The 16703-nt window shown below is 37.2% G+C and overlaps 1 protein-coding gene across 9 annotated transcripts in view; it reads left to right on the forward strand.

Moving 5' to 3' along the window:
* DYNC1I1 (dynein cytoplasmic 1 intermediate chain 1) overlaps positions 1-16703 on the forward strand; it is a 231435-nt gene that overhangs the window by 65909 nt on the left and 148823 nt on the right. For 8 of the 9 annotated variants that reach the window (XM_088150610.1, XM_088150611.1, XM_088150613.1 and 5 more), the window contains 2 exons: positions 2539-2598; positions 4432-4547. In XM_088150610.1, the coding sequence (XP_088006736.1) occupies positions 2539-2598; positions 4432-4547 (176 nt within the window). The remainder of the gene's footprint in view (positions 1-2538; positions 2599-4431; positions 4548-16703) is intronic. The other variant, XM_088150615.1, reaches the window with a different exon arrangement.

Below are 16703 nucleotides of genomic sequence, written 5' to 3' on the forward strand. Positions count from 1 at the left end.
TGATTGTTTTGTGTTGGTTATTGTCCCCACTGCACAGCTATGTATCACAGTTGTTCTCTATTTTATTATTCTATAGTGTCTTAATCCTAAAATGTAAGCCTTAGATTTACTTTAGTAATTAAAGCAATATACAGTTTGATAAAAATAAATAAAATGTGACCCCAACCCACTATGTATAGGCCTAATGTAACCTTTGGCCCCAAAATGTTTCACTTTCCTTCCATAGAGAATCAAGTTCCAATGCCAGTTCACTTGTGCTACCTGAATCCAAAAGAAAAGACTACTGAAACAGCCAGAATAATCAAGACTTCCTAATTTTAAATTGCATAATTACCCTTTGAATCTTGATCATTATAATGGGTAGCTTTCATCAATCTTAATGGATATTCTTTGGGGAAAATTAGTCAAATACTTTATGAAATAGAGTTTAAAATGACACACAGCTATTTGATTCCTTGATTCTGAAAAAAATCTCTGTAATTTGCTATCACAAAAATCCTTGTTTGAGATCCATCTGGAAGTTACAGTGTAAAAAAAAGTTCTGAATTTATCTACAGGTTTTTCTTACAAAAGGTCTCAAACATCCCATTAAGAGCCCAACTCAACATATCGTTATCACATCCACGTTATTCAAATTATATCCATTCTTTCTTCCATAGTCATCACAGATTTCCAGAATGAGCTGTTCATAGAATTATTCTCCACATTTTATTGATAAGTATCACATTGAAACAGGGTATCATATCTACAGGTTTTATAATGAATTGAGCAACTGTTTGCATTTGATAATATGCTGATTCATCTGATATTCAGTATCTGAAGATGCAGTTGGTCCTAGATCTGCTTCATAGAGCTGGCCTTAGCATTCGTCAGAGGGAGATGGCAAGATGTAGAGATACAGAGAGTGCTTGTCAATGCTGAAGGACAGAGCTATTGCATGACCTGTCTGGCATCTCATAACCTAGTTTGCCACAGTGGAGGATGCTGGTCTATTGTTAGCATTTAAGTAAGATAAAATTGTCCCTACCAGTTAGCTTTGCAAATGAAATGGTGTTGGGGATCTTGTCCTTTGTTTCTGGAAACCCAATGTCTTGGGCTGATCCTGCTCATATCTGAATAGTGACTGGTTTTGACAGTGATACTGGAGTGTCAGTGTGTCAGCATTGTTATCCTAAACACAATGAATAAATAACTGCTCCATGTTGAGGAACCATGATTGACATCTGTTTAAATGGTACTTACTGCATGTTTAAGGACAGTGGTGCCAGTCACTTCATGGAGCATAAGTGAAACATTGGTATAACCTCAGTAAAGCCAGTTTCTGTATACTCATACTATAGGCTGTGTTTTCTTTCTAAATATGGCACAATGAAGCAGTTTTCAGAATGCTTTGGTATGTTCTCACTTTACATGCTTGAAAAAGTCCTAAATGTGCCAAATTGCAGCCATGCTATAGTTTGGAATCCTCATAAAGACACCTTACTAAGTTGGTGTATTTTTTTAAAGAAATGAGCTCTTGGGCAATTGATGACATGAAGTAAAATCATGAATGTTCTTAAAAGTGAAGTACCCATTACATTTTTTAAACTGTGTGAGTAATCAAGGATCTACAGTATTTACTATACAGTGTTAGACCTGATCATATTATATACATTTGATTCCACAAGTAATAAACAGCATGAATTGTGGTTGTCTAGAAACCTCCTCTGGTACATCAGTGGTGGCCTGGATATACTTGAAACCAAAGATACAAACAAAGTACCTAGGGTAGGGATCAGTTTGCCTTTTGATCTTGGAAAATAGAATTCCAGGAGGAAGAAACACACTCACCCTTGTGCTTCCACCTCTCTCCATAGTATATGTTCAGTGTTCTTAACTCATGGCTGACGGGGCTGATTATGCATTAATCAGGATGTGCAAAATGTCCCATGCATACAGTACTGTACCAAAGGTTGCATTCTGAGATTTGTTTGACCATCCCATGGGGAGTCTTTTGTGTTTGTGGTATAGCCACTCAGCATGCAGCAACTGGTTTTTGCTTGCAGAATGCTCTTTCTGGAATAATCAAAGTGCATGAAGTGCACTTTGCATTTGTAGTGCTCACTCAGTTGCAATGACTTTTATGTTGTTTGTAAAGCTAAAAACAGAGTGGGGAATCTGACCAAGTTTATTTTCTGTTGCAGTCATTAATGAATTGTGGTCACTAATTAAACATCTGAAGCTCATTCTGTCATGTTCATTATTTGTAATTAAGCTTAGCTGAGCAGACATCACATATTGGAAGCCTTTAATACTTGCTGCTGTAACATTTGTTAGTTTTATGTAGAGTCTTTTGAATTACCTGCTCTTGTCTGATAAGGAACATTGTGTGATCCTCCATGTGGTTTTCTATGGTATTTTTGGAGTTGCATTCTGTGCTTGTACAACATATGGCAAGTGATGAAGTGACTTCTTTTCCTTCATCCTTTCAGTTAATTCTGTGTGTTCTTTCCCGCCCACCCATTCCTTTGTGCTGTGCGGCTGATTAAACCTGGCTAGGACCCTGCAGTGGGACACAGACCCTTCAGTGCTCCAGCTTCAGTCTGACTCTGAACTTGGGTATATGTCCACTCTTGTTGTTTTGTGTTATAGTATGACTTCATTGCATGAACTGGCTTCCTGAATAGGCTTTTTTTCTGTATCATTCTCTTTACTATTGTTGTTGTTGTTGTTGTTAATAATTTTATTTAACTCTACGCAACTTTCCACATCGTTTGTTCAGTTTTGAAAATTTGAGAGGGGCCATATTTTGCTTAGAACATTTTGGTAACGCCCTCCGAAAGGGTCACTTCTGAGCCAGCCCAAATTTATTCAGATGTGGGAGTTGTGTTGTCTACTTTGGGGATTGTAGACTTCTTTTCATTTCACTGGAGATGGAATGTTGAAGCAGCATGTTTGTGGAAACTATGACATGCATGTGGATATAGTCTAACAACATGCATTTCTCTGATGTAATCAGCATGCCAAATACTTTCCCTACTATGCTTTTGTGTTCATTGCTAGCAACATTCTATTAATATAGTACATCAATGTTTTTCTCTTTTCTCCTTATACAATGTTATTTGTATGGTAATTTTAAAAGTTACAGCCAATGCATATGAAAGTAATTCATATATTGGTTTCTTTAGTTCTTCAATGTAAGAACCTTAATATAAATACTTCTGCCCTGATCGTTTTTAACTTAAAGAGGCTGGCATGTTGTGGAGCAGGTCATCAGCCCCTAGCATTATTCAAAAGAAAACCTTTGGATATTACTTCAGCCACATAAGCATTTGTAGAAAAAACAAAACAAAGCATATAGCTGCAACTCAGAGCTTTGGAAGTATTTGTTTGTCCAGAAAAAGACCAAAAAAAAGGGGGGGGGGGAGAAGACGGCTCATGATAGGCAAATGGGGCAATCTGGAATAATCCCCAGCAGTTTGGATTCTGATAAATAGGTATTTTGTGACCCCCACCTGCCCACCACCCAACCATAGGCATCCGCTACAAATTGCAGTGACAGAACATGTTGTGCAGCTGCATACGTCACAGAGTTTGTGTCATGGTGTCCCAATACTTGTTTCATCACTTGCCCCACTCCTCCAGTTGCCTATGCTTATTCCTGCCATTTAATGAGAATGCTCATGACATGTTCCAAAGCTTTGCCTGCTCTAACATACATAAATATATATTATTTTTGGAGTAAAGACAGTATAATTAAAATGTTAATTTGGAAGAACTCCATTTGATAATCGGGAGCTTATTTCTGAATGTTTAGTCTATAAGAATGGTATGACAAGGTACCCTGACTAGCAGTTGAAGAACACGACAGTGCTTTTAGTTGTACTCTTAAAAAGACAAGCATTGGTCTATTTGCATTCTACAGAAAGAAATCTAGGAGTGTTTAAGGATTTATATATTGTACTTCATAATAATAAACAATGTGGTTGATGTTTTAGAGCAGTGATAGGCAACCTGCGATACTCTAAAAGCCACTTTCGGTGCCCCTCACCAGTGGCCTTGTGTCCAGGGATCCTGAGAATTATACTTCAGCACCATATGAGTGTCACAGGTTTCTTATCCCACCTATAAAACTGTATGGTGGTTTTTTCAAACTAGTAATAAAAAGCCATACAAACAATTTGGAGAAACAAAAAGTATGATTTTTTTTAAAGGCTGAGTTGTTGCAGGGGTCAGTATTCTGTTCATGGAACTTTTTGCTAGATGCAAACATTCCAAAGCAACCTGGAATGCAAACTTTTCTTCCCTGGTTTGCATGAATCTCTTGCCCTCTTAACTAAGATAACAATCAAGGGAGTCAAGGGAAAAGAAGCCTCATCTTGGGATGGTTGACCCCCATAGGGTTTGGGCAAGCTTGTTTCAGTCCCCAAATACTGTGTGTGTTTGTTCTAGCCGCCGTTTACACAAGCTTGGAATCTCCAAGATCACCCAGGTGGACTTCTTGCCTCGGGAAGTGGTGTCCTACTCCAAGGAGACTCAGACACCGCTGGATACTCATCGCTCTGAAGGTAAATCTGCTCTAATTTCTTATGCTTGCAAAAGGAATTTTGTTTCAGCAAGTTTTTTAGATATGAGAATAATTCATACTTTGATATTAATTCATATTCCTTATTAAGAATCACAAGTCAATTTTTGATGGCTTCTTTTAAAAGCCGTCTTTCTCATAGTTGTTTGATTAATGTTGGCTGATGGCTTGTTTCTGAAAGAACCAAGTTTTAATTATCACCTTTCAAGCTCAGCTAGGGAAGTTTTCCCCCTTTAGATTTTTTTAGATGACAAACTGCATCATCCCTGACCATTGACTGTGCGCATTGATGCCCTGTCTGTTTTAAACCTTTAAATTGCTTGAGCGCCAAGTAACTAAAGAATAGCCAAACTTGCTTCTTACATTCCTCCTCTCTGTTCATCTCCTTGCAGTTGGAGGGCCATGACACAAATGAGGCCACTTTCATGCAGACATTTTAAGAATATAGGCATTTGGATGCAGTCTGGTTACTTCAAAAGACTTTCTGGTGGAAGAAATTCTTTTATCATTATATTCAGTAGGTTTTCCTTCTGCTCTACATTCTCTTTTATCTGTAGAGATTTTAACATGTGCTGCTTCTGCTGATTTTTCGAATTTTAGGGGAGTGTTTTGATGCTCATATTTTATGATGGTTGAACACACTTTGTGAATCTGATTTTATTGACCAGCTGCTTTTTGATGAAGAACAAATGAGATTTAACCTTTAAAATAAATTCAGTTTTTGGTACATCTGCCTATGTGCACTAGATTTCTTTTCTATTATATCCATGACCCCTTTGGCAGTCATCCATTTAAATTATGAAAAAGCAGTCATTGTCTCTAGATTTAATGGTGCTTCATTTCAGGAGGTGTCAGGGCTCATCAGGAAAATGCCAACTTGAAGAAAGTTGATCTAAATATTTACTGCCTACGTTTGATGCCTGACAGAGGTTCCAAAATGTTCAAAAACATTGTTTCTTCTTCAAAAGTGGGTATTGATGGAATGAATGTGTCATTAGCCAGCTATGCTAATCTGAATTCAACATAAAGCTGTTGTTTAATGTAGCTAACAATTCCACTATGAAATTTGACTGTACAAGACTGCTCAAAATCAGAAGAAGTCTGGAAGCAACTTTTCTAACTAACAAATTTTATTTAAAGGCATTGATTCTATAGACTAACCCAGCTCTCCTCCTACAATGTCTACAAGACTGCTTGTGGATTTTTAAAAAAGGTGAGAATTGAGTTATTTTTTAAGAGAAATATTCTTTATCAAGGGCAAAAGCATATTCTTCTTTTTCAAACATTGAGGTTTTTAAAGGGAATTTTATTATATACTTCAGAAATTTACAAAGGGTACCCTCTAGTGGTTCAATTAAAATTGACATGGGGAAAAATAAAGGAAAAATAGCTTGCAAATTGGTGGCCACACCAAGTATGAACATAGGACTGATTTATCTATGTGGAAAGAGCTAAAAAAACGTATGGGTGAGCAGTCCAGAACTTTCTTCTTACCATATTTATTCTTCTTATGCATGGATTTTCTGTTCTGTGTTCCCAGAACAAAAGTAATTCTTCAGTGAAAAGTAATAGGGAGCAAGTTGCAGATGCTGAAAGTGCAAAGTTGTTAAAACTGGATAATTGTTTCAGCCCATGGTGCTTTCTGCTGCTGTTGTTACATTTAAGTTGGTCAAATGCTTAAATTGAGACACACACTGAAGTTGAATGTGTTTTGTTCAGACTGGTTTCATACATCCCATTAAGCCATAACAAGGTTTGGGGACTTTTGTGGGTTAGAATGATGTGTGAAAACAGTTTTTCTGATTTGTAAACCATGACTTACATTTTAATATTATGAACGAACTGAACCATTGTGGCTTATCCAAGAAATTATTTTTTAAAAATTGTGGCTTAGTTTGATAGGCAAATGTAGCTCGCTTATACTGTATGTTCAGTGTAACAAATTTGTATGTAAATCTTACAAACGAAATAGTGGAAATATCCATTTCATGATGAGGATATGAGAGCTGCATAAGTTCTATAATTTCTTGAGTTAAACAAATTAAAATATTTATAGCCAAGGAGATGTTAGATTTAATTTTTGTTTGTCTTCAGCAATAGAGCTTTTAGTATTTTGTTTTTCACAATTTTGGAGCCCGTTGGGTGCCAGAGTCATTTTTCATAATAAAAATTATGCTGGAGGTTGAATTTTCCTTTATAGTGTTTAGTTTTCCATTTAATTAATATATAAACAGATGCAGTGCCAAGGGTATATGTGCCCCTAGGCAACATTAACTTATGGTGCCACTTCACACCAATGCAAAGATTTGCATTTTTGGAATGATTTGGAAGAGGGGTGGTATTGGCGCCCCCTAACCTTAAATGCCCTAGGCCAGTGCCTACTCGGTCTTACCACAAAGCTGGTCCTGAACAGATGGATCAGGAAGCCTAGGAGGTATCAAGGGCCTGCAGGTGTGTTGGTAATTGCAGGCAGCATCTTGGATACCTCAGTAATAACCATTAACTATTCTCTTGTGTTCAAGACAAAGAGGAACCCCCTCTAACTTTTGTTAGTTAGCAACAAAGCAGGGGAAGGCCTTTTGAAGGACTGCAGAGGGAAACAGGGCCAGTTCTCAGCTCTAGTGGTTCAGTAGGAACAGAATCAACCACACTCTTGCCTAGATGATAAGCAGCAAGGAACAGAATTCCTTGGCCAACTGAATTTTGTAAATACAGCAAAGAATGATTGCCTTTGTTCTTTGTGAAAAACAATTCTGAGATTTCCATTTGCTCAAGACACTCCAAGGGAATTCTCTGTATAATAGGATTTTTGGTTTAAGGTTCTGTAATGTGGCACAGTCTAATGTATGCCACCCATAGTCACTTGTTTGTGATGGAAGGCTACATAAATCAAATGAATGAATGAATGAATGAATGAATGAATGAATGAATGAATGAATGAATAAATAAATAAATAAATAAATAAATAAATAAAATGTTGGACCTAGGAGACTCGGGTTCATGTTCTTGCTTGACCACAGTGCTCATTGGGTGCCTTTGAGCCATTCATTCTCTTTAAGTTCAGCCTAACTCACAAATTTGTTATGGGGAGAAAGTTAGGAAAGGCCCCCTTTTACATTACCTGAAGCTGTCAGACAAAAAGAGTAAGTTCCAAGAGCTTTCATCTAGTATTTACGCCTTGGTAAGTCCTACTTTGTTTTCTAACAGAGAACTGTGTTCTGTCCTCCTTATTCCTACAGAACTCTGTCATTGCGTCTTTAGGGGACTTGATTCAGCTTCCTCATAGTTTGTTCATCAATCTAAATATTAAGCAAGGCTTCCCAGTTCAATGCATTAAAACAAATGAGCTCCTGGCATGCCTGGTGACAACTAGCCCCAAATGAGAGCTAATGGTTTTGACCTCAGAGTCTTCTAGCTGGCTGCAAGTCATTGGCTCTATGCCTTTTCTCTCATCCTCCTGTCCTGACATTTGAAAGCAGCACTGTGTTGTGCAGTTGGAGATGACTTCTGTATGTAAATATAACCCCAGTTGATAAAAATAAAGGAAAAGAAGGAAAGGAAAAGCATTAAGTGAGAAAATCCTGCAGCTCAACACATCTAACTCTTCAAAGTTCACTTCTCAAAAAATTTTCTTCCACAGACCTAAATGTGATAATGCAGGTGTTTCGCAACATGCCACACAGATATGTAATACCTGCAAGCAGATTTGCTGAACTTGTGAAAACAGAAAAAAGATTTTTATATCAGAATGCTGATTCAAGAAGAATGTTTAGTCTGCCATTTTTGGTATGGTTTTATAATGTGATTTGTAATGTAAATTTTACTGTTCTACCTTTGTTTGAATATTTTTCTTTCCCCTACTAGTATAAGCTGCCCTTAAAATTGACAGAATAATAGAAAAGGGGGATAAACAAGCCCAGATTATATCAGAATTAAAATACTGATTGTGATCCTAGGTCTTTGTGGAAAGACAGCTTACACACTTACAGGGGCTGCTTATAAATAGAAAAGCTGTCTGGATGAGGCCAAAGGCCAGTCTAGTTTAGCAGGGACTAGAACTCACAGTCTCCTGGTTTCTAGCCTGGTGCTTTAACCACTAGACCAAACTGGCTCTCAGTTTAATCTGTTGAATCCCTTTTTAAAGCTATTCAAATTTGTAGCCATCATTGCATATTGTGATAATTAATTACACAGTTTATGTGTGCACATATGAAGAAATGCTTTCTTTTATTTGTCCTGCACAAATCAAATTAATTGGATGACTTTGGATTCTAAAGGTATGAGAGATGGAGTATATATCTACAACTATACCTACAACTAGCAGTGGACAACATATTAACCTCTAGATGTTGCAGAACTATAGATAGTTCTTGGTTAACAATGGTAATTGGGACTGGAATTTCCATTGGTAAGTGATGCAGTCGTAAAGCGTGTTGTCATGTGAGTGCATTGCTTAGCAACAGCAATCCCAGCAGTCCCCATTGCCGTTGTTAACTGAATCCCACTGGTTGTTAGGCAAGGACCCACCCTGATCCAAACCATTCCCAGCTTGGTCCCTTCTAGCCCCAAGCCTCACTAAGGTAAGGGACTGCCTCCTCTGCTGTCTCTTGAACTCCCCCACCTGCCTACCTCCCCCCATCTCTGCCCTTTTGGCCGCCCTGCACAGTGGCACTTGGCCCAGCAGTGCTGGGGTTGAAGTAGAGACCCAGGGCCTTCAGTAGTCTCAGCCAGCCACTGCCACTCCCAGGCCTCTATTTCAGCCCCAGCACTGCTGGTGCCACCAACGAGTGCCTCTTAAGCCCCGTGCCACGGCCAGCCACCCCAGCGCAAAGCCCCAGCTGCCCCCGCCACCTTGCATTCCGCAGGCCTTGCCCTGCCACCCCCAGCTGACCTTTGCCATCTTCTTTTTCCTGCTGCTGACAAAGCACGCCTGGCCTGGTCCTATGCGAGCCAGGCTGTGCCAGGCCTTCTTCCACAGGCTGCATGCTTCTCCAAATGGCGCACGGCCTTCTCATGCTTCAGAAGGCTTTTGAAGCCTTCTGAAGCATTGCAAGAAGGGCACACACAGTTTGGGGAACAGTGTGCGTGGGGCTGCTAAGTTCTGGGGCTGCTAAGTTCTAGTGACTTATAGTTTCATTACATTAGTTCATTGACAGAAATGCTGGATCTGGTACTGTCTGGAGTAAAAGCAGAGAATCCCTTTCACACACATAATCATATGAATGAAACATTAGATACCTATTTTAAAATTAAAGGTTTTGCCAATTCATTTTTAACAAGAACATAAACAATATTTAAGCTAAACATCCTTTCAATAGTATTTTATAAGACTGATAACATTAATTTAGTATCATGAAAACATAGGATGAAAAAGAAAACCAATACAATGCTATATCCATGGTCTAAATATGGGTTTATCTAATGCATTTTAATTTGATTATTCCAGTAGTAGCCTATTACGTTGTATATGTCATTTACACAATCATTTTTGACAGATAAAAGTGCACTGAATGATGGATTCTCCTGTCTTATTCGTCTGTGGTTAAAATTTCCTTGTGAAATCACCCACATGTGGCTGACCTTACATGTCTAAACCTATAATCTTATGCACATTCACTTGGCAGGAAGCCATTGTGAACTCAGTAGAATTTACTTCTGAATGAACACATGTAGAATCAGACTGTAAACTGCTTTTTAGAAGTACACCACTTTTAATGATCATCCTCTGGTGTGGATCTAGATAGTTATTAATAATGGTATGCCTCAGTCACTTTTTCTCCTCATTAAGTCACATAGTTACATGCAGTTGTGTAATTTTAGAGTTTTGTGGATTTATGTTAAGTCTTGGATATTTTTATCAGTGAAGTTTTCCTCTCATTGTTTGCTGTTTTCACAAAATGGATCATCATTTTACTCAATCAGACATATACAGTCTAAGAACCTATGACTGTCTCATGTTCCTAGAAAATGTTGATACAGCTTTCAGAAACCTCATTTACTCCTCACCCATACATAAAGGGTTGTTCCCAAAGATACAAGCTTTATTTAAGGTTTTTCATTTGATTATGGATATCTATTTATTTTTAATTAGTCATTAAATACTTTAAAATAAATCCGCAGTCCTAATCAAACTGACACCTGAAAGGTACCACCTTTGTAAGGAAATGCATAATGTGAAAGATACATTCTCAATGCCTCTTTGCCTTATAGTACAGATCCTAAGTAATTAAAGTTAATTATATGTTTCTGCTTAATAGGAAAAAAAAATAGTCTTCTGTATCCTGGTCAGTTATGTCAGCTGAAAAATTGTCATAGTAATTCCTTTTATCAATCTGCTAAATAAGGAACTGGGAGGAGACTGGCTATACTGTATTTTGCAATAATTTAATGCCATAAACATGATACAGCAATTCTTGAACTTCCCTAAGTGTCTCCATATAGTCTTAGCCATTTACATTGCTATTAGTTTTGACAAAATGGATTGGACCTTGGATGTTATTGCATGGTTCTGTCTGCCAAAAGACAGAGCATTTTTCATGAATTTAATTAAAACTTTGTGTAGTTCCTGGAGTGAAACTCAGCTTTTTGCCTGTTTTGAATGAAAGAGAATTTCATTAATGCATAATGATGTGTTTTACATGAGATATGTTTCAACTTCCTTCCCAGTAGCTTCAGGTTGTTTTTCATGCTTATTATAGCAGTATTGATTGATTATAGCAGTAATATTTTCTTTTTTTTTAATGTGGAGTATAAATCAGTGTGTTAAATATATTATCAACAGCAGCTATTTTTGAGGGCAAATGGAGCAATCATCTATGACTCATCTTTCAGCTTCCAAGATCAAATAGCATTTTAGAGATGATTATGGAATCTGCTTCTACTGGATTTGACAGTTCTATGTTTCCAAAATAGTTAGTGGGATGGAATCTGTGAACAAATTCCAGAGCGGTATTGTGAGAGTTTTTACCAGAGAACATGAATTTGGCCTAATTTTTATCAGCTAGCCTTGTTTATTTAGTTGCAGAATAGTATAATCATAATTTAGATATTATAGGATTGAAAGAACCTGGAGGTCTTCAAAACACCTGGTAAAACTACCATTATCTTATAAAAAGAATAATTAATAAAGTATTTGGCTAAATATATGTATGTGAACATGTTTTCAGTGTTGGCAAACTGGAGGATGAAAAAGAAATCAGGTTCAGTTCTGCTTGCTGCCTCCTGGAAAGTAAATAGTGAAATATAAAAGATTTTTAAAACGTTTCTTAGATGTTGTATTTCTATCAGCTAATTATAAATAACCTGGAAATACTACATTTTATATTATTATGGGTCCCACAGAATTGAAAGTTTGGCAAGTTTCTAGCCAGCCATCTAATGAAGACATATTTGAAAGTAAATTCCATTATACTTAATGAGACTTAAGTATATGTAAAAACCTATATTGGAATATCCTGCAAGTGAAAGACCTCAGAAACTCTTTGGGTAATATTGTGGTATGTCTGCTTAGATAGAAACAGCTGAGGGAGAAAAATGAAGCCAGAAGAAAAAGAAACACAATAGTAGTGTTCTTTTCATTCTTAAGGGGTGGCACCAACTGTCTAATTCATGAAGAGAACTGAACAAAGCTGAAATGTGCGATCGAGTCTAATTTACACTGAGTTTTATTAGCTAGTGAAATATATATGGCAAAGGAGGTGAAAGTTGAAAGTGTAGTTTTTCTTTATGAAGATGTGAAAAGTAGTTCAAGTTGGGCTACAATGTACAGCTACATTCTTTGTTTGAAACAAGATTTTATGGAACTGTATTAGCAAGACTATTTGGCTGAATGGCAGTAGCTATCAAGGCTTTGAATTGCCAGTGGGATTTCCAGTCTCCTCCCCACTTCTGTCCCCCTATTTTCCCACCAATTTCCAGCTGTGTCTGTGAAGCTGAAAACTGAATCTGTTGAGCAGCTGTTACCATTATGATTGTTTTGATGGTGTTTTCATCACTATAGAATATTCCTCCATGTTAAATAGTGAAAATAGCTGTATGATTCTATTTTTCAAGGATTTATAGTACTCAATAGATATCTCTCTGTATTTAGTTTTATAGTAGGCAGGTGGCTAGATGAAAAAATAGTTATATAATTTGTGCTGACCCTCATTCATCTTTTAAATTTTGTTCTTAAAATCTTAGTTTGTGTCATAGTAGAGCTATCAGGACTGAGTATGTTTCATCACAATTTTCCCCAGTTTCAGAAACTGAAAAAGAGGGTTGATTTTGCTCCCTATCTTTTCCCCTTTAAATAAGCAACAGACAGTTGATGACTGGATTTTGAGCAGGAAAAGATCCAGGAAGCCACTGTTCTTCTGTACTGCTACTCCAGTTAAATCTGCAGTACCCATCTCTTTAGAGGCGAGGAACTCTTTACTGAAAATGCAAAGCAGCTCAAGAAATGTGATAATTGTGCATTTCTAGAATAATGCTCATGAGACTGTATGTTGTGAGTTGATCTCTCAAATCTCTGATTTCCAAGATGTAGGAAACCTATATGTTACATAAAGAAGCTCATTCAGGAAATATTTCAGAGTAGAAAAGTCCAGTCTATAGCTGAATTTGTAGCAAGCTCTGACTGCTTTCTGGGACTGTCAAAATATTTTAATTTACCTACTTTCTGATACAAATTAGAAAAGCAGTTATCAACTCTGGATATTGGTATGGAAAGTAGGACAGAGAGCTACACTGAACTAGACATATAGAGTGCAGAAAAATTATGTGGATGATGAAAATGAACTACTAGTTGCTTTTATAAAAAGTAACATGGTTGAAAGATCAGTCAGAATGTGGCTATCCTTTTGGATTCAAGTTAGAGACCTTGTTTGGAAAGCAGAAGAATCTGGGCATTAGATGATGGCACTTACTGAGGCTTAAGGACACTGATGTTTACTGGTGCTTTCTTCTACAGTTCTTTTTTCAACAAGTTCTACATAGCCCCAAGTTGACATAATTCTTTTGTTAAGAAAAAAATGCATTAATGTATTGGAATACTTGTTGCGGTCCTTACTAGATTTTATTAAAATATTAAAAATACTTTATTCTGTGTGTGTGTTTTTTAAAAGGTGCCTAGTTCCTTGGCATCATAAATAGCTTTCATGAATAAAACATTGGATTCCAAGGCAAAAAAGTGCTTTGGCACGTGTGTAGGTGTTTATGTAGCACTGGTTGGCAACTCTTTAAAGCAACTGCATCTTTTCCTGGGATTGTGCAGCTGCAGCATGAGTCCTGAAAAAAATGTATTTTCCTGAATGACTTGTAGAGAGCGCTGTGTGAATGCTCACACAAGATCCAAACCACCTTTTTGCCTTGGAATCCAGAGCGCTGCATCATCCCTATGTTATTTCTAAATGTTTTATTCCCAGTGTGTTTCAGATGTTTCAGTTTCCTTACAGCTGCTTTTTTTCTTCGTAGTGTGTTTTACATCTGCCCAGTGTTTTTTGGATAATAAATTCAAATAAATATATAAAATAAAATAATCTACTGAGCTCCACAGTCAGAAAGTTACTTGAATCTTTGTTTACTGAGTCCCAGTCTGACATTAACACTCCAAAACTGTTGAATTTTATCGAGGCTATTGGGGGGGGGGGGTTGTTACATGTGCTTGTGGCCCCAAACCTGATTACTGTGCCCTGTATAAACTCCTCAGAGCAAAATGCTACACAGAGATGGCATTTTAAAGATTGTTTTAATATTTTAACCCTTGAAATAAAAATATTAAAATGTTATTGCTCAAAAAAGAAAGTGTGTGGGAGAGGAAATGGAAAATGATAGCTTCATCCACTTCTGTGACATATCCCTGTCCATTTGTGTGATGTGGCTCTGCTTCCTGAGTCCCCAGCAATGGAAAGATGTGATGCCAATCAACAAACCTTAAAATCTGATACACTTTAAAGCTGTTGTGATTTTAAAGTCATTGTTTGAGGTTTGAGTTAGTTATATTAGTTGGCGGTTAATTTGGCTTATTGAAGAAATTATACACTGCTTTCAGACAAAAAAAAAAAAAGCAACTTCTCTTAATCTGAATTCCTTTTCCCTCAAACCCCAAGAGCAGAAATGTTCAACAGGCTTAACCAGCTGATGGATGAGGTTTAGCAACAAGAAAAATAAACCAGATTTTGCTAAGACCAATATTCAATATCTCGAGCAGAAAGGGAATCAACATGTATAATTCTTTGTAGAGCAGTGGTGAGAAAGTTCCATCTGTGTTTCCTGGACATAATGTTAAATGTTGATCAAAGAACTCCAGATCAAAAAAGCAGCCTCCCATCTCACTAAGTTGGCTTAGGTGTCCTATGAGGAGCAGTGTATTTTTGATATTGCAAATTTGGCCTGTATAACAAATTGAACTGTAGTTTCATTTGTTTCCCTGTATTCATTCCATTCTCCTTACTCTGAGATAACTTCACAGTTGGGGATTTATGTCATCCTATTGGATCTGGGTGTAAAAGTTTTGGTCACACCAAAAAATCTCTTTTACTTAACAAATCTGGCAGATGGGTCTCTTTGGCAGCAGCTGCTTGCCATGTGATGTAAAACTTCCTGTCACTATAATTGATGTGTTTTTATTCTTTCCACTTCCTGAAGCCTGATCGGAATTAAAATTGCCATTGGAATTTCCTGTCAAAGCAACTCATTTATTCGCTGGGCAGAGCACTGACAGTACTTTGATTGGACTTTGCCTTCAGCTATTCTCGAGCAAGCAGATTGCTTCAAATTATACTCCTTTGCGAAGTTTGACTTCCATATACACCACATCTGCAAATATATACAGATTGTCCATCATGCAGTAACCTCCTTTTCCCCCACTAATGAAAACGCCACATGTAAAATGTTAATGATTTGAATATCAGAACCTGGCCACCTGCTAAGAGTCTTGGCGTTTGTATTTATTTGGAAAAAGCCTCTGAGGTTTTAGAGCCAGATTGCCTGTATGGAAGGTTTCTGCTCTGCTGTATTTGTTCACTAGGAAAATCAAAATTCTCTTAGACTCCGTTTTAAGTTATACTGCTAAATATTGGAAGTTTTCCCTTTTCATATGCCAACCATGTGTTAGGCCAGCAGGTTTTGCATGCATTGTGAATTGTTTCTTCAGTTCTAATACAGACTGAATCCTAGAACACAATGTTTGAAGTTTCAATACTGTTCCAAAATCTGTCCTGAAATTTTTCAAAAGTTGTCTTCCCCTGCAAAATGGGCTTCTGTTTTTTTTTTTTTTAATCTTATTGTCAGGGTGATTGAGAATTTTATTTAAACTTATCTTGAGAGTGTTATTAAACTTGTTTTATTGTTGGAGATACTGAAAGGTATGACTGCTGTACTGTATTGTTATTTTCTGTTAGACATCTTTCTATCTCTCTCAGGCCTCTCTCCACACTAGCCAATCTGAAAAAAGCTGATGGAGGTAATTTTCTTTTGAGATCTTCCTTTGGGACTTAACTGAAATTTGAGAAGATAGGGAAGTTGCAGATGCTGAGAGAGAGTGAGCCTCCATGGTTTAGGGTAGATTTGAACTATGTGGGCCATATCTAAGCTCTGGAGGACTGCTTGCACTCTTGGGACATAGATTGTTCTTTCTCTAAATAATGGGACGAAACTTTAAGCAACATTCCAATCATGGACCTTTCCTATAAAAGGAAGATGTCAGGTTTTAACCAGTAGGCAGGACTGCAACCAACTACTTTCACAAGAATCCAAGAAGATTTTATTGAAGGAAAGTTAAAAAGCCATAATGAAAGAATCCCAGCATATGCAAAACTTGTTTATAGAATAAATATTCAAGTTCTTTTGTGCCTCTTTCTCTTTTTCCCTCTCTCTATAATGGGTTGCTTGGCCCCAATGTTGAACAGAAAGTTCTTTATTTGGGTAACAGCTAAAATATGATATCAGGTTGTTTACCTTTGACCATGTGAGAACTTAATCCTCACAGAAGGGGAAGAAGATGATTTTTGTCAATTCCCTCAGCCTCTGCAGGTTCTTCTGTATCCTGAAAATCTTTTCCAGAGGATTGAAAGGTTTTCTGGGACAGTTTTGGAAGCTACCAGGGCAAAGGAAAATAGGCAAAACTAGCTTTTCCCATTTCAAGATCATGTTCCACAGA

This window comes from Python bivittatus, unplaced genomic scaffold (assembly GCF_059951505.1).
Source record: "Python bivittatus isolate LINGU-HERP-01145 unplaced genomic scaffold, Pbiv_v1 ctg000610_np1212, whole genome shotgun sequence".
Lineage (NCBI taxonomy): Eukaryota > Metazoa > Chordata > Lepidosauria > Squamata > Pythonidae > Python > Python bivittatus.